This window comes from Aricia agestis, chromosome 7 (assembly GCF_905147365.1).
Source record: "Aricia agestis chromosome 7, ilAriAges1.1, whole genome shotgun sequence".
NCBI classification, from domain to species: Eukaryota; Metazoa; Arthropoda; class Insecta; order Lepidoptera; family Lycaenidae; genus Aricia; species Aricia agestis.
Window position 1 is genome coordinate 12,893,794 of NC_056412.1, and position 18,358 is coordinate 12,912,151.

Genomic DNA, 18,358 nt, shown 5'->3' on the forward strand with positions numbered 1-18,358 from the left:
CGCGAATTGTGTATTTAATTTAGCCTTATTACACCGCAATACAAGTTGCGACAGTCTGTCAAAAAAGTGAAGAAATTAAAAAGTGGCAACATCGTAGTGTCATCCTGCCCATGAAGTTTAAAAAAAAGTCATCCACTACGATGCTGACACTTTTTAATTTCTTCACTTTTTTGACAGACTATACGTAGTTACTAGTAACTAGTTATATCCTCTTTGAACATACCTTACAGTCACACCACATTTTGGGCTTTGGCATTGGAGGCTGAAATAACCTTCGAAAAATGTATCGTGGGAGAGCTATTCTTCGGCACGAATGGGCCGGCTCGACCGGAGAAATACCACGGGCTCACAGAAAACCGGCGTGAAACAGCGCTTGCGCTATGTTTCGCCGAGTGAGTGAGTTTACCGGAGGCCCAATCCCCTACCCTTTTCCCTTCCCTTCCCTCCCCTATTCCCTTCCATACCCTCCCTTATTACCCTATTCCCTCTTAAAAGGTCGGCAACGCACCTGCAGCCCTTCTGATGCTGCGAGTGTCCATGGGCGACGGAAGTTGCTTTCCATCAGGTGACCCGCTTGCTTGTTTGCCCCCATAATAAATTACATAAAAAAAAGAAGAAGCAAACATATTATTTCTTAAAAGGGCTCCACACTCGCGGCGCGAAAGCCCGCGTAGGCCGCGAACCGGCGACTGCAAGTGTGGAGGGTTTAAGTAAATGCGAAGATTGCGAGTGTAGAGGGCCGTATTTGTTCGCGTCGTGTGAATCGCGGCACGTAGCACCCGTGACTCGCGGCCGCAATTCGCGCCGCGAGTGTGGAGAGGGCTTTACTTCCAAGTCCCAACGCTGCGAACCGTGAAACAGCGGCTAGCCGATTTACTGTCTCATCCGGCACATGTGACATGACAATAATAATTATTAGTCTGGTCCACAAGTGCCATTTTCCTCAAAACCTGATCTCATGCACCGGAAATTCAAAGACTTCTATTTAAACTGATGTAGACGGGCCATACGCACCAAATTGGCCGCCGTTCCAATAGAGCTAATTCACACCGTTGCAGTCAGTCTTCACTGGCGCGCTGTACGCGACGGGTCGTATGCGAGTGTGTACGGTTAGCAAATAAATTTTTAAAACAAACTTAGTTTTATTTTCAGATACTAATTAATGTAATCAAAGGGCAAAATGCTGTCTTGTGTAAAAATATTTTGTAAAAAATCTACGAATAATAAAAAAAATATATATAAATAAATCTTCAGGGATTACCTTTCACAGGTAACAGGTTCACAATAGATGAATAATTTTTACCTGGCTACAGCAAAGCAAAAAGTAAGAGTTATGTGTCTCACAGGCTATGTATGTATGTATGTTTGTATATGTTACCGTTAATTTACGTAAGCCAGTTAGAGTGAAAATTCACGCGGTATTCTGCAGATTTTCTGGGTAAGTTAAAGTGCAAAAAATTGATTCTATTCTTACATTACTAGACAATCTGCAGAATATCTAGGTAATCGGCAGTCTACCGAACATGCACGGTATGTTGCATAAAAGAGGTTCTTGTTTGAATAAATCATATTATTTAGTTGTAGGTATAGGGATTATTGAATATAATTTTTAGGACATTAACAAAGGAATAAAATATTAAAATTTAAGTAACTAAAATATTACTGCACTGATAAAATATAACAGATCAAATCAACTAGAAAAAAAAACAATAATAAACAATTAAAAACAATCTAATGTTAGCCACACACGCAACGGTCTACCGGAGAGGTCTACCTGTGCAGGTATGCCTGCGCAAGTAAATCGGAATGTGTGTGGGAAATAGGAATAGGCCTGTGCAGTTGCTTGGACCTGCGCATTCGACCGGCGCAAAATCGAGAATCAATTCTTTCGAGTGACACCTGCGCAGGCATACCTGCAGGTGACCCCTCCGGTAGACCGTAGCGTGTGTGGTAGCCATAACCTTCGTCTTGAGGTTCGAGCGCTTGGAGTCCCGCCACTAAATGAATTTTAGCTCCTTTGTGGTGAGAGTCTCGACGCACCATCTACCGACCTTCGAGAAGGAGGAGTTCTGGCCGATTGGAGTCGTCTACAGGAGGTTCCGAGGACGACTTCCGAATACGTCGCGCCCCACGTCGCAGACAATACGTGTTTAGTGTTAGTATTAGTTTTTAGTATAATTGTATGTATGTTAGTCTATAAGGTATTTATATTATGGGCCAAGACGCCTGAGTTAAATAAATAAATAAAATAAGGTGCTAACATCCTTAAGTCAAAAATTTTTAGGACATAAACGAAGGAAGAGTTTAGCCTAGAATGTGAAAGAGTGACGTTAATGTGTTTTTATTATTTTCTTAAGATTGTTCTGGGTTTTTAATGTGTTTTATTGGTAGAATATTAACCATTGGATATTTATTATCATGCACAAGTATAGGCCAGTGATACAACTTCCAGAAACGTGCCTTTTGTGTTCCCTCCTAAACACCATCGAAAGTTTTAGTAAAGGTTCTACCATTTTACTGAATCGACCGACTTGAGTCCTTGACTGCATTGACTTTTACTTTGACTTTGTCTAGACTTTGGACTTTACTAAATAGAAAATCGATGCTAAAAATTGTTACAAGAACATAGTTTTCCCGCTACTTATTTGTCACTTGCCATGGTTATATAGCCGAAGCGCCATAATAAGAAAAAAATAAACAAAGGATAAAATATTAACAAAGAATGAAATATTTTTCGTTGCGCTTCAATACTTCGTAGGGTCCATCGTACGGTGGTATCAGCGGGGCTCGTACGGTGTCGTTTCGTACGAAAACATGGCTGCATGTATATAGATCTTTGTGAATGAACGTAGATCTTTTTTCACAGGAGCGTTGTTGCGGTTTTAACGTGGCCATCGTTTCAGTTAGTTTTCGTACAAACTCTGCATCTTCGATTTTTGATGTTGACGGTACGAAGAAATCGGATGGCACGGAACTACGCTACGAGTGCCATCCGATTTCTTCGTACTGTCAACATCAAAAATCGAAGATGCAGAGTTTGTACGAAAACTAACTGAAACGATGGCCACGTTAAAACCGCAACAACGCTCCTGTGAAAAAAGATCTACGTTCATTCACAAAGATCTATATACATGCAGCCATGTTTTCGTACGAAACGACACCGTACGAGCCCCGCTGATACCACCGTACGATGGACCCTACGAAGTATTGAAGCGCAACGAAAAATATTTCAAGATACAATTGCCGCTTTGAACTACAGTCGTATCGCTCGATCGACTAAAACCGGCGTATCTCCTTAACCAAGAAGCATGTGAATCGGAAAATACATCGAGTACGCCGTCGCCGCCGCAGCCGTCGCAGCCGCCGCAGCCATCGCAGCCGACGCAGCCGCAAGTTCGAGTCACAAGGTCCGGCCGCATTAGCAAACCTACGGTGCGTTTCACTTGAAGGGGGGTAATGTGGTGACATACTATGGGTAGGAAGATAGTGAGGTTCAAAGTTCAACACACGTCACACATGTATCGTCTCAATTTTCATCGCTATCGTTTTGTTTATGTTTTGTCTCTATTGTGCTAATATGTATCGTCCCTTTCTAGTCTGTAAAATTTTGTATATATAGCCGTAAGTTTCATGAATAAAACACTTCTTCTGATCCTACAGTCGAGTTATTATTTACTCCTGTTCCTGTACCAAAGTCGCAACAATTTTAAAATAATATTAGCTCGATGCACCATATAAACTATAACTGTGCAAATTTTAATTTACCTACGTTTCCCAATTTTTCGTCAAAAGGGATACAAAGTTTTCGCTTGCGTATTAAATATTAATATATAGATAATTATTACTACTTAATTAAATATGGGAATAAAAAACGATCACCAAACCATACTTTGATACCCAATAGTTTGCCAAAAAGAAAATATACTTGACACCAATATTTAAGATAATATTATATTTTATGCTATACAAGGTGTAACAAAACTATGTGATACTTTAGGATGTGTACGTGTTCCTTATTGTGATTTTACTGTGAAAGTAGCAGCGCTGAATGAGCAAAATTTTTTTTTACTTTTGTATGGGCATTGGGCAAGCGCCCCAGTGTAACGATTCTCTTAGATTAAAAAAATAATAATATATAATAATAGTCTAAAATTACAATAGAACAATCAGAGAAATTAATTTCTAGGCAGATGGCGGACCTAAGTTATTTGGTCGCGTTTAAAGTTAAACCCAACCGACAGATCACAATTAACATTGAATTGACATAATCCGACTACATGACGTTGTTCTGTCAACTACCTAGTATTTAGGATTCAATTTCCTCGATGGCACATACTAGCTATTTTAGTCACGACTGTAGTTGAAATTGTAATCGAACACCAAATATAATCACAGACTACTTAGGGATACTACAATATAATAAATGATCACCAAGCTTTACAGCTTCACCAAACTTCAAAATGCCTGACAAGTGACAGAAGTGCCTGTTTTTTTAGTGGCTGTTGGCTATAGCATATAAATAACCATAATAAATGCCAGTGTCAAGTATTAAATTGCGAGAAAAAAAATCGTAAGACGTTTCTCTCGTCGAAATTGACTACATGACAAAACTCTAGACCCACTCCCCCCTCTTGTGACCGAGCGTAGTATTTTGAAGACCCGTCCCTAAATGGGTCACGTAGTATGGGTATGCTCCCTTACGCTTGCGTTCGGTATTAATAACCGAACACTATGGCAGAGTAGACAGAATGATATGTCTATTAATGTGACTATGGTGTTCGGTTATTAACGGACAAGGATGGTCTATGGACCATCCTTGTCACTCTTGTTACAAAATAATATTGGCATCTCGCTTTTGGCTACGAAGATATATTTTTGTTTGTGTGTGTAATGTTTTGAGTGTATTGTTTTAGGATTGCTTTTCAAATGTCATTTCGTAGAGTATGGCATGTCTACCTCAGTTTAAATAGAAGTCTTTACGAAAATTATGATTTTGGTCTCATTCGATTCGGAATACCATCTACAACATTCTATCAAAATTCCAAGAGGGGCTGAAAAAAAATGAAAAAGTTATAAACAAATAAGTAAACAAAAAAAGAAGGGCTTAGGTTTTTTTTAATATTTCGAAAACTATTTGAGATAATCAAAATTGGAAAATAGATCCTTAAAGAACAGGGAATTTCCAAAAAAAGTCTTGCTTCTTGGAACTGTATCAACAATCCTTATAACTTTAATTGAGCGGCGAAAATAACAGTAAAAACGCGTAGTTCGGGTTTCGCGTGATTTGCCGCAATCTGCCACAGGCTACACCCGGCGGACGGCACGGCGGACTGCAATGCAGGACAGTGAATGGGCCACTTTACACCGGTACCATGGCCCATGGGCCGCTGGCCCGCTGCACGCTGCCACTGCGGTGTGTGTGTAAAAAGCCTTCTTCCGCAGAAGTATTCAGGGCAATATTACCAGCAGCGCTAGGAGCAGCGGCAGTGTCTAAATAAAAACGTCCTATCTGATGTTAAAATCATAAAATGAAACAAAGCTTTACGTTTTAGCTTTTGAAAGGGTTTCACGCTAATTTTCAATCGTTGCAACACCAAATATTTTCATCGACCGCTGACAGCGCCGATGAGGCTCTGCGAAATCCTTGGGAAACTCAAGAGGAACTAGGAAAGTATGTTTCTTAGGTTTATGGTTTCTATGCACTTTGACAGCCTTGTCCTTAAAAATGTTGCCAGTGCAACAATTTATCCGCAAATAACAGTTATCTTTATGTAATTCCAATTTTTATCAAATTAGTTGAAAAATATTTATTTCCTCCCCACGTGCGTTCGAAACTAGAATATTTTGCAAAACGTCGCAGCTAAATATTCAAAGAACTCAACACGACATTCTTAAGGGATAGTAATATTTTAAAGTGTCACGTCGCGTTCCTCTTTTGCAGTGTATATGTTACGCTCAAAAACGCTCAGTGAGCGAAAAAATGGCTCACAACGCGTTGTGGTCATAGTGAAACGGCCACGACGTAAAATTCGCAGTTCCCCTATATGCCCAAGTGTGTGCGCTACTTAGTTTCATTTAATGTACTCTGTCCTTTAAAATAAAAAACAACTTGGAACGTGTATTTTTGTATCGCATTGCGCGCAAAAAGTACATAGTAAGTACATGATAGTACATAATATATTTTTTTTTAATTTGGCAAAATTATATCCGGATATAGCAACACTGCACGCAGCCCTCCGGCTCGGCCTGGCCATAGATAAAGTATATATAGTACCTCAATGGGCTTGGCACCTGCCAGTGTTGCCAGATCAGGGGATTTCCCCCTAGATTTAGGGGGTTTTCGACCAAGTTAGGGGCAAAACAGGGGAAAAAATATTTAGGCGATTTTTTAGGGGAACACGTCAAATACAGTTTTTTTGCCAAATATCACGTTCCTAATATTTTTTTACCATCTTTTGATTACTTGAGCGCCACAACAACTAATCGAGGTCGAGATTCGAGATACTGAAAAGATGAATACAGTTCGACAAGGCTTTAAACAAATACCGTATGTCAATGATGTCAATGGGCGCTGCACGCTGCTGGTAAAGAAGAACTGTCAAAAATGACGTTTTTGTATGATAGAAGCGTTAGTTCCTTTTCTCGCCACGTTCATATAAAGCCTTGTCGAGCTGTAATAAAGTTTAGTAATATATTTTTATTGAATATTAAAATAAAAAGTAATCTAGGGGATTTCTAGGGGGAAATCAAATTAGTTCAGGGGTACGGCGCCGAGACCATCTGGCAACACTGGCACCTGCCCTTCTCTCCCGCTCGCTCCCGCTCATTTTGCAAAGTTGCAAATGACGGATTTAGCGTCGTAATGGCCGTTATTTTTGTTGTCTAAAAAATTGAGCCGGTTTTTACACATATTGATGCAGAAATGAGTGAAAAGTGGTAATAAAGAGTTTTTAGTGAAGAATTATATTATATTCACAAGGACGAAGTCGTATTGAAAAACTGTTAGGAACGTTAGGAATTATTTTACGATTGTCTAGGAATTTGTAAAGCCTGGTTCGCCGTGACCGATGTGCTTCTCATAAAATTTTGCAGCTAAACTAGAAAATAATAAAGAAAAAGGGCACAATTAATTTTTAGATGTTAATATAATAGCGACATTAAAATGAGTACGAAGGACATAAATAAGATTGGCGAGGAAGACACCAAAACTCCTGACAAGCAACAAATCGAAGCCGAGGAAAAGGAGGTGATGCTAAAAAATGAAAAAGAAAAGATAGAAGAGAACATGAAAAATGATGAAGGGCCGGTAAAATCGGCGCTATCGGGAGATATAACGGAGCAAGGGAGAGAGGTTAAACCAAAGTTCATACCCATAGGAGCTATAAAGATGCCTGGCTTTTTTACTAAGAACTCGGACAAAGACAAATCCAAGGTAGTATTTGCTATAATATTTGCAATATGAAGTAGGCACACCAAAAGTTTATACATAATGTAATAGAATTTCATAGTAGTACATTACATAGAAATTAACTTGGCAGTTACTTGCATAGAGTTAATTCCTATAAAGGTGCTTAGTTAACGTCTGTGTGCAGTAGTTATTAGTTGGAGCTTTATGCACGGCACTAATTATTCAAAATCTCAGTACACTGTTTTATAGTAATTTGCCTGACTTACTCTTACTTATACTGATTAATATTTTCAAGGATGAGGAGGCAATAGAAAAGGACAATGAGAAATCCGCTGATAAAGCAGACGAGGAACAACCTAAACAATTATTTGGTGTTGGATTTTGTCCATTTATGAAATTTTTAAATAAGGAGCCTAGTGGTTAGTATTTAAAAATTCTATATTATTCTATACTGCATGAAACTTTGTCCTGCCGATGGCAGAAATTTGGATCACAATATCTTAGAGTTAAAGTCTTCTTGAACATAAGACCCCAAGTATTAATAAATGTGTTTATGATTTCATTACCAATTTAAAATAAGGACATTTCTAATGTGTTAGAGAGAGAATTTATTTTAATAGGGGAAAGCTGTAATTTTTTTTACTATTTAACTAGTGATATATCCAGTAACTTTGTGTTATTAAATTTTATGTTCTTACCTAGAGGGAGATAACACAAAGAAACCCATGGGTTTATTCAAATTACCATATCCAAAACTATTTCAAAAGAAATCAACCAATGCAAATGAGGCAGCATTAGCATCAATGGAAACTCTGGAGGATAAAGTTGATGCCGCTAATGATGGGCTGGAAAATATCAAATTGGATATGAGTGTAAGTACAAGCAACAAATACAATTCATGGTCCAAACTATAAATGATTTATAAAACTTCCTACTCAACGTCAAAATTTAACAATTTTGTGATGTTATCTTCTCATAAAGTTGTGACCATAATAATGTATTGTACACAAGTCTGTAGAATACTAAACAAGTCCAGCTTTATATTTCTTCCTGGCTATTGTATCAGCTAAGAACAAACTCTATAATGTAGTCCACCTTAATAGTAGAAAGATCTAGTACAAAGTTGCACGATGTTTTGCCTTCATCAAGTAACTTTTTTGAGGTATAATAAATAAAAGTTTTTCTTTATAATACTTGTTGCAAAAGGCTTAAAGTACATTCTTGGAATTGTTTTCACAGGATGATGAGGAAGGACCAGTGTCAGTTAAACTTCCACTTCAAGAGAGAATCAGACAAATGAAATTGACCAAAGGTATACCATAATGTCAAATACCATTGGCAAGAATACCATCAGATAGATAAATTCATAGGCAGAAAGGGGACCTATGTTATTTGTTTAAGTTTCTATGATTGGACTGGTTATTCTTGATTAAACCAAACTAAATTGCATAAGTCTGCTATCTGCCCACTTTCTTTGATAATATAAAACTTGCATAAAATGATTACATTTTTTTTGTATTGTGTATTATGACTTATTTTATCGTTTTGTTCTTTCAGATGACAAGATTGTTTGCGCTATATTGTTGCTTCTGCTTTTCATCATAATTTTACTTTCAATAATATTAGGAACGAAAACTGCAATACCAGCTGAAAGACCTCTTCGCCTCGGCCGCTACATAACTACACAGACTACATGTGGCCTAGTGGAAGGGTAATTGTTAAACTTAATCTGTTTTATTTTACATATTTTTATCAAACTATTTACTAATAAAATTACTTGCATTGTGTATAAAGACATTCTTTTGTTTTGGCCATTTGCAAAAATTAATAAAATTTTATACATACAGTGTTGATTATTTTCATATGGGGTTAAGGTATTGTTAATAAAAGTACATAACTGCTTTGCAAATAATGTTTTATTTTCTTTTTCAGAATATTGGATGATGGCACCTACAAGTTTTATAGCATTCCATTTGCTGCACCACCACTCGACGATAGGCGATTTGCCAATGCTAAACCTTTAAATAATATGTCAATGTGCTGGAATGGCACCTTGGAAGTTCACGAACCGGGTTCTTTATGTCTTCAATCCCTCGAGAACAGAAACATTACTGGTGATGAAAACTGTCTGACACTTGATATTGTCACTCCTCATGTCAGGTATGATACACCACTTCCAGTCGTCGTGTTGATTGGCGCGAACACACTAGCGGGTGGCATTAGCCCGGCGCAACCTTCCGCGGCCATGTCAAAATCCAAGGAAGTCGTTTTCGTCCGTCCAAACTTCAGATTAGGCTCCTTTGGTTTCTTGGCTCTGGACATCTTATCAAACTCGAAATATCCCCCGACTTCAGGAAACTACGCTCTCAGCGACTTAATGATTGCATTACAATGGATACAATATAATATAAAACATTTTGGTGGAGACCAAGACTCTGTTACTTTGCTCGGTCACCGGGCCGGGGCGACACTCGCGGCCGCACTCACGACTATCAAAAAGGCCCAAAAACTATATTCCCGCGTCTGGCTCTCCTCGCCCTCTGTCATTTTTCCTGGAGAGCCTCTAGAACAATCGCAAAAAAATTACGAACAATTTAAGGAAAGAAGTCAATGTAATGACGTGGAATGCCTTCGCCGCATTTCGCCTGCGCAGGTTCTGGACGCCACCCAAGACACATGGTTAGAAAACGATGTTGACTCGCTACCATCCGTTCGAAGAACTGAGAGGTCGTGGTTGGTTCTAGATGGAGATTTCCTCCGGACGCATGCTTACGAAAGCTGGGCTGAATTAAAGGAAGCGCGGAATAAAGGAAAAGAAAAAGTTTTCAAACCGATGGTGTTTGGTACGACGCAACATTCCGGGCACTCGAAATCGCTTCGCCAAAAGCATATGAATTGGACTTCCGAAATTGTCGAAAAAATGGTGAACGAAAGCTACTTGGGCGAGAGAAACCTGACTAATGAAGTTTTCAAATATTTTAATAAAACTTATGAAGGTCTGGTAGAATTGATATCGAATATTCGTACGCTGTGTCCGCTGGTCAGCCTTGCGCGGATGCGCCTCAACACGCCGCTGTACGTGGCTCTCGGCTCGGGGGCGGGCGGCGGCCCGACGGGAACTGGCCTGGCAGATATTAATTCAGACATAAAAGCTATTTTAGGAACGTTGGAAGCTAGCACACCGGAACAGAGAAGCTATGTATCATCTATACAGAAAATGTTTTATTATTATGTCTCGCACGGCAAGCTGTTACCGCAAGTGGAGTTGTACGGCCTAATAGAGGTCAGCAGCGAGCCGCGCCAAGCTCACGGCTTACCAGCCTGTGACTTCCTTATTCAGGAGGACATTGTACCGAGATACGCACATATCGACTAAATACGACAGCTTTGACAACCCCTGTAGTTATTTATTTGCCGAATCTTAGTATTTTGAGTCACGTGTTCAGGGTTTACTGAAGTAAGTTAATATTTGAAGAATCTTCCAATACTCAGAATTTTTTAAGTCCTTAGTAAAGTTTTGTAACTATTTTACTTTTTGACATTTTTCTATTGAAGACTGAATACCACCACCGCCAATGATATTAGGAATGGTCTCACATTTTTTTGTAAGTTTTGTATGTAGTTTATAATAATAATTGAAATATACTTTTAAGTGGTACAATATGATACTCAACAGCGAACGCCAGTGTAGCATTTTATAATTATTATTAGTCATTACCAATAGTAAGATAAGACATCTTAGGTTAGATAACCACATCATTACCATGTTTCCAATGAATTATGTGATTTACATTACAAGTCTGACAAACCCAAAGATATTAAATTTGTATTACTTTTGTAGTATGTAGTCATAATAGCATTTGTACGTAAACTTATTGTGTGAAATAGTCAGTAATTACTATAAAATAGTTTTTGAGCATATACCAAATATTGATGCCACAGCTAGCTCGTTTTGAGGCTAATAATATTTTTTTAGTAGTTCAATTTTGAGTCAAGGTCAAGTGTTCTTTGAGCCTGCAATGAAAATTATATACAACACACCTAATATTGCAATATAATATCTTACTGAAATAAAATTGGACTGCTAAAAATTGTTTTGTATACAATATGCGTGTTTTTGTAATTTTTGTAAACGCCTTGGAATGTTTTTTTTTTTGTATGTGATCATTAGTAACTTATTCTTATTGTGTATGTCGCCAAATTAGATATCGAAATTCATGAGTACATATCACGTACTTATAGAATGCTTTCCGTTAGCTTTAATAAATGTATGAGAATAATGGTGATTTTTCTTTATCTTTAAATTTTGAAGAAATCACTGGAGCCTGCTGGAGCCTAAACTTTTTTAATCGGGACTTAACGCGACTTATTTAAGTCGCGTTAAGTCGCTAGTGCTACTCGAGGGTAGTCGTAGAACAGACCGCCCGGTGCAAACGAAGACGTCGCGCTCCTGCAGTCCCCTCGTGACCACGGCCGAAACGTCGAGAAAAAGTATGTATTCGTAGTAGCATTACTACTGTTATCACTGGAGCCCATAAACCTATAATGCTAGTATATATTAAGTCTATGCTGGAGCCTGATGACTAAACCTTTGTCATAATATTTTATCATATTAAGATGTGGACAGTCTGAACAATACATAACGTGACCATTTTTTTTTCAGATACAATTGATTGAGTATTTTGTGAATGTCTAGTGCTTATCTGTATTTAAGCAAAATGTGGCAGAATAACCACTTTAATTGTTGAATGGGAGTGTGTTACTTCCAGGCATTACACAGGCATTTCAAACACAAAAATACTTTTAAATTGTCGTTTGGTCTGTTAACAAAAGTGGGACACTTTCGGCCTCGCGGGGTACAGTGGGACTGTCCCGCCCGAAGCGGTTAATTTATACAAGAAAGTTAAAAAGAGCAAAAACTTTATTTTTGAAAAGATAAAAAACATTAATAAGTTACTTAAATTACATAAAAATTATATCTTTGGGCAAACTCTTGCTCTAATAATACAATGTATTCTCATCAGAGAAGTTGAATCCTATGCAAATCGGGGATCTAAGTAGTTTGGTTGCGTTACGTCAAACCCAGCTGACAGATCACAATTAACATTGAATTGACATATTCGATCAAATAACGTTGGTCTGTCAATTGCATAGGAATCAACTTCCTCGATGGTACATACATTTAAATATTCTTATTAGCAAAATTATTAAATATTGGCCATATTTTATATGGACGCTGTTAAGCATTTGTGTACTAACCCACACAAAAATTACGTATTGAGTTATGAATGCAGTTATGTTCTTTAGATGATTTAGAACAAGACTGCATTCAAAATTTAACGACAAAAAAAATTGTGGGTTAGGACACTAATGCTTAACAGCGACCATATAGGTTTTGAGAAATATGATTAATAAATTAAGTACACATGTCAACATATTGGTCTAGGTCAAATAGAAAATTGGTTATAGATTAATTAAGATAAATGCGAAAAATATACAATACTTATAGACTTGTTTAAAAGTAGGTAAACAAAAACAGAAAGATGAAAAATTAGGAATACTTGAAGGTAAAGGCTTTCAATAATTTTAAAAAATTTTGTTTTTTAAAATTATTGAAAGCCATTGAAAATGTCCAATACAAATACAAACGTAGTAAAACAATTATTATAATGACTAACATATTTCGTTAATTGAATAATATACCAATTATATTTTAACAACTTTACAATGACTTTTAAGGTGACGCCTTGATAATTTGACTGCAGCGATATCGATTTTTCTCAACAAGAAGTATCCATCGTTTCTTTATCTTTGAATTACCCATAGCATAACACAATTGTTCTATTTTTATAACACAGAATAATTAATCAAAAAGACCTTTATAAAAACAGGGATTCTAATTTTGCCAACAGAGTGATTTAAGCTTCCAAAATATTTTGTAAGTACATAGATTCGTTCAAGCATACACAATAAATTGCCCATAGCTTATATGAAACGGCATAGCGGAACCGGTGGTAGGCACCGTAGTATCGACGTTCGGTAAAGTTTTTGTAAAAAAATTACTCCGAATAAAAATATTTATGGTTTTTAAATTACACGACAAAAACCATTTTGTCGCTTACGGGCATTTCCATTTCTTGCTGTTCTGTTTCACAAGCGATCTAAAACATATCCATATTACTAAAACTTCGTTGTCTGTCCGTATGTCTGTCTTTCTGTCTGTCTGTCCATCAGTTTGTCTCCAGGCTGTATCTCAAGAACCGCTATAGCTAGACTTCTGAAATTTTCAAAAATTGTGTATATCTGTTGCCGCTATAATAACAAAAAATGAAAATAAAATTTATAATTAAGAGGGGCTCTCATACAACAAAAGTGATTTTTCGGCCTTTTTCGCTCTATATCAATAATGGCAAGAGGTAGGCGGCTCCCATACAAAAAACACAATTTTTAGCCTATTTTTGATCTGTATCGGTACAGAACCCTTCGTGCACGAGTCCGACTCGCACTTGGCTGATTTTATTTACTTTAACGCAGCGTCACCGGTCACTTTAACAGTATAGAATAACAGTTGTGATATTTTAAATCGAACATGTCGAGGTTTTCTAAAAATTAAAAACAAAAAAAATTTCATAGAAAAACCATAACTTTTAGACGTGCATTGCGTTATGCTTACCAATAAATAAAACGTGATTTTTAACATGGAAATAAACTTCAATTTAGGAAATAAACATGATTTTGGTAGTTTTGTGTCGCAAAAAATAAAGTAGCAAGTCAATGATTACGCTCCCGAAGTGGAGAGACAACAATCTGGACATTCTCCTTGCCAATCTTCTGCGTTTTGCGAAACAAAGAAGGAGACTTCGGCTTAGTATCCACTTGGTCAGCTTCCTTCTTCATTTTGTCAATGATAGAAGTTTGTTTGGCTAAGTTCATTGAGAGCTCCTCGTTCTCTTGTCGAAGCAGCGACAACTCCACAACGAGCGACTGTTGATCTTGGATCTAGAGCACAAAAACAGAGAATTAAATAAAAATTACTCAAGGACCAAAACTCCCTGTTAAAGCTACTTGTTTGAAAATAATGATGGTTACTAAGCTATCGCATGGTTATTATGAGGAAAAATGTACCTAATATTCTCATTTAAGTCTAAGTTACACGTGGGAGAGCCATGCTTCGGCACGAATGGGCCGGCTCGACCGGAGAAATACCACGTTCTCACAGAAAACCGGCGTGAAACAGCGCTTGTGCTGTGTTTCGCTGAGTGAGTGAGTTTACCAGAGGCCCAATCCCCTACCCTATTCCTTTCCTTTCCTTTCCCTCCCCTCCCCTATTACCCTATTCCCTCTTAAAAGGCCGGCAACGCACCTGTAGCTCTTTTGATGCTGCGAGTGTCCATGGGCGACGGAAGTTGCTTTCCATCAGGTGACCTGTTTGCTCGTTTGCCCCCTTATTTCATAAAAAGTGACGTCGATATGCTACCTAGATGTTAGAGATGGGAATTGTGTACTTGTCAGAAGATAATAAGATTTGCAAAGAGCTAGTGTACCTGACTCTGTAAGCGGCGGTTGTCTGCTTCCAGCCTCTGCAGATCGGAGGCGGCGCGAGCCAGCAGCACTCGCGACTGCTCGGCCGCTGCGCTCGCTTGGCCCGCATGCTCGGTCGCCAATTCACATAACAACCTCTTTTTCTCCACCTAGCAGAAAAAAATTAGATTAAGCTGTGCATATGGCTTACTCGTGAATTTGTCTGTCACCTGACGCTTACACAACACTAGCTACTTATATCTGGTAATGGATGTAGGACAGTTTTATCCCGGAAAAATGTACGCTAATTTAAATGAGGCAATGGTACGGACAATGCATAAAGTTAATATACCTAGTGGAATAGAGCAGCAATCTCGAGCTGTAAAAAAAAAAAACCGAAATTGGTTTACATCTGTGTAAAAATATGTGTACGTATTACACTTACACAAGCATGATTGAACATGATTCCTATGAGATTAAATTGTCAACGTGCAGCACATGCCGACTGGACGTCAAAAAAAAGAGTGCTGCTGTCATGTATCACACGTCTCTTTTTACCACACAGTGTTACTGATAGTGACATCTCTCTTGCTCAGGCCTTTGTTTAATTATATATATATTAACTTTATGGGACAATGTCTATTAACTACAGTCATATTTACCTCATCACGTAACATTTTAATTTGAGAACTAGATTCCTTTTTTATTAATTCGACATCTTCAATCAGCTCACTTTTAATCGAACCCAGCTCCCTATATGCCTCTTTCTCGACATTTTGTAGACTTTCTATAAGAGTTACATTATGTTCCATGATTCTGTTGTGTTCTTTGGCCAATGCAGCTTTAGATTTCAATATATTCACTAGAGCCTCTTTGTACTCATTGCATTCTAGTATGGTGTTATTGAGTGAATTCTTATATGTCGCCAGCTCTTCTTCTAAAACATCTTTAGTGTGACTCAATGTTTGAACTTGTTTCTCCAAATGTTCAACTTCATTGTCTGATTCCCTTAGTCTCATGGTTAGGACTTGAACAATATCTCTAGTTACTGATAGAGACATTTCAAATTTATTTTTCTCTTTAGTCACCCTATCTATTTCAAGTTTTAGATTGCTGATTTCATTCTCCATGTTTGTTGTTTTGTTTTTAGAGTCTTCTTTTATTTCTTTCAATTCTCTCTGAAGCTGTTCTAAGTTTAACTCTAGGGTATTTCTTTCATCTTGTAGATCTGTTATTTTCTTTTGCAAGTCAGCTTTACTTTCTATGTTCTCGTTAATTTTAATATTTAAATTAGCAACTTCATTTTCGAGTTCCTTAATTAAAATTTGTTGCTGCGACCAGTGCTCCTGTAAGCTGCTGGTCCTCTCTTCAAACTGAATTTCACATAATTTTAACTTCTCCCGAGAAGCTTCATTGACTTGCTCCAGCTTAGCTTTCATCTCTTTCTCCTTACTGGCAAGCAACTTTTGCAATTCATAAATTTTATCATCTTTTTCATTTGCTATTTGATTTCTCAAAGTTTCAATTATATTTGTGTAATTTATTTTCAAGTTTTCTAAATCTGCTTTGCTCTTGCTTATAATGGCTTGCTTTTCCTCGTCGAGTCTAGATTTTAATGTCTCCAACTCCAATTTATACTCTCTTCTTATGCTCTCGTTGGCTTCTAATGCAAGAGCATGATGACCTTTTACCATCTCGAGCCTTTGTCGGGTCTCATCCAAACAGGATTCAACATCACTAAGTTTTTTCTGCAAGTCTGCACACAAGCTATCCCTGATAGTGATGACATCTTCCAGTGATGTCAGCTCTACTTGCTTACTATTCACTTCTTCTTCTAAACTTTTACATTGGTTTTGAAGCTTTTGTATTTGATAAACCAAATTTTTTCTCACATCATCAAAATTGGAAATATTTTCCTTGTCCTCATCCACAAAGTCATTTTCTTCATCATTGTTAATGTCAATTTGTTTAAAGTTTTCATTAATTTTATTTATTTCTGAATTTGTTTTGTCCTTGAGTGTTTTTTGCAAATTAGAAATTTCACATTTTAATTCCTCTATTTGTTTCACATATTCTTTTATTGTATAATCTTTATTTCTGGAATTAAAGGAAATATTCAGTAAGTAAATCATTTTCACATTAAAAAGACAAATTTTAAAATTACTTTAATTAGTACTTCTCTTTAGGGAGATCGCAGACGGCACACTTTTTGTGTGATCGAGTCTGCGGCGCACATACAATCTGCATGGCCGCGCCATGCCGACCGTATGTGCGCCGCAGACTCGATCACACAAAAGCCGCCATTTACGATCTCCCTTAGTTTAGATAAATAAAGTAAACATTAGTTCTACTTTTACCTTATTTCCACTTCATGGGCTTTTAACATATCATCCTGAAGTTTATTATCAACTTTTTTATTGGTACTTTTAGCAGAAAGTGGCGGCTTTAGATTTTTTGCATGCTGAGATGGTATGTTCTTCAGCTGTTGAGGCTGTAAAGTGTACAGAATAACTTAGTAAAGTACATTGAAAATTATTGATAAGTATTACTCGGAGTAATAATGATTTAGGAATACTTACAGTAGCAAAAGATTTGATGCTTTTAACACTGGAACTGCATAGAGATTGGGAATCAAAGTTTATTTTCGACGCTGGCGCTGAATGTAATTTCGGCTTAGCTGCTGATGGTATTTTAGTCTTAGACGACGAATCAGTGCTTATTTGTGTCTTTGGTTTGGTTTTGGAAGGAACTACGAAACATTTTAAATAATTAGTAATTATTTTATTTCAAACAAAATAGGTGTGACAAATTATTAGCTTTGTATGAAATAATCTTATAGGGTTTGTTTTAGTTATAACCAATACTGTTTAAATTATTTGTAGGATTAGTAGGTAATAAAAAACTACAGATGTAATGAAACATATAGAAATGAGAAACAGAGTAATGCTTTACTTACCAAGGGGTTCAAATCGTTTAGCTTTTGAGAACATTGCTAAAGTGATATGCAATTATTAAATTATTGGTCTGTTTATTTAAATTAGTTTAACTTAGCACACATTTAATTCATAAAATAGAAATTCTGAGGCGCAAAACTTTTGTAGGTACATCACTCGGTGGCAGTTATATCTTGAAATGACGTTTGACGAAAGCGCGCGCGTTTTTTTTTTTCAAAAACCGTTAAATTACGTTTCTTTTCACGCATAAAATTATTGTTGTAGTTAAAATTGTACCCATACTTACTTGAAAGGAATATTATAACTTATAGCTATAAATATTTTTAGTTGAATGTATGGACAGTAAAATATATTAACTAAAAGGTTAGAGGTCTTTGTAATGCCCGGGCCGCACCTGCGTAGTGCTTCGTGCCGGACGGACGAACGGATGGACGGACGGACAGACAGACAGACAGACAGACAGACGGACAGACAG

At 37.2% G+C, this 18,358-nt stretch overlaps 2 protein-coding genes across 4 annotated transcripts; one reads left to right on the forward strand and one right to left on the reverse strand.

Annotated features, from left to right (window-relative positions):
* Positions 1–3,757: 3,757 nt before the first annotated feature.
* On the forward strand, positions 3,758–11,688 carry LOC121729168 (neurotactin). Of its 3 annotated transcripts, none has more exons than XM_042117595.1 (7): positions 3,758–3,769; positions 7,093–7,432; positions 7,704–7,827; positions 8,111–8,280; positions 8,648–8,720; positions 8,966–9,119; positions 9,341–11,688. In XM_042117595.1, exons 2-7 carry the CDS (start codon positions 7,163–7,165, stop codon positions 10,782–10,784), a joined length of 2,235 nt encoding a protein of 744 aa, XP_041973529.1. In that variant the 5' UTR covers positions 3,758–3,769; positions 7,093–7,162; the 3' UTR covers positions 10,785–11,688. The 3 variants fall into 3 exon arrangements, with proteins under 3 accessions (XP_041973529.1, XP_041973530.1, XP_041973528.1); XM_042117596.1 differs by lacking the exon at positions 3,758–3,769 and adding an exon at positions 6,819–6,936 and having other exon boundaries at positions 7,138–7,432; XM_042117594.1 differs by lacking the exon at positions 3,758–3,769 and having other exon boundaries at positions 6,820–7,432.
* Positions 11,689–13,888: 2,200 nt separating this feature from the next.
* On the reverse strand, positions 13,889–18,061 carry LOC121728898 (interaptin-like). The gene is made up of 6 exons (XM_042117219.1): positions 17,886–18,061; positions 17,509–17,678; positions 17,287–17,420; positions 15,592–17,026; positions 14,953–15,099; positions 13,889–14,407 (listed from the first exon to the last, which is right to left on the reverse strand). Exons 1-6 carry the CDS (start codon positions 17,917–17,919, stop codon positions 14,180–14,182), a joined length of 2,148 nt encoding a protein of 715 aa, XP_041973153.1. The 5' UTR covers positions 17,920–18,061; the 3' UTR covers positions 13,889–14,179.
* Between the last annotated feature and the right edge of the window lie 297 nt (positions 18,062–18,358).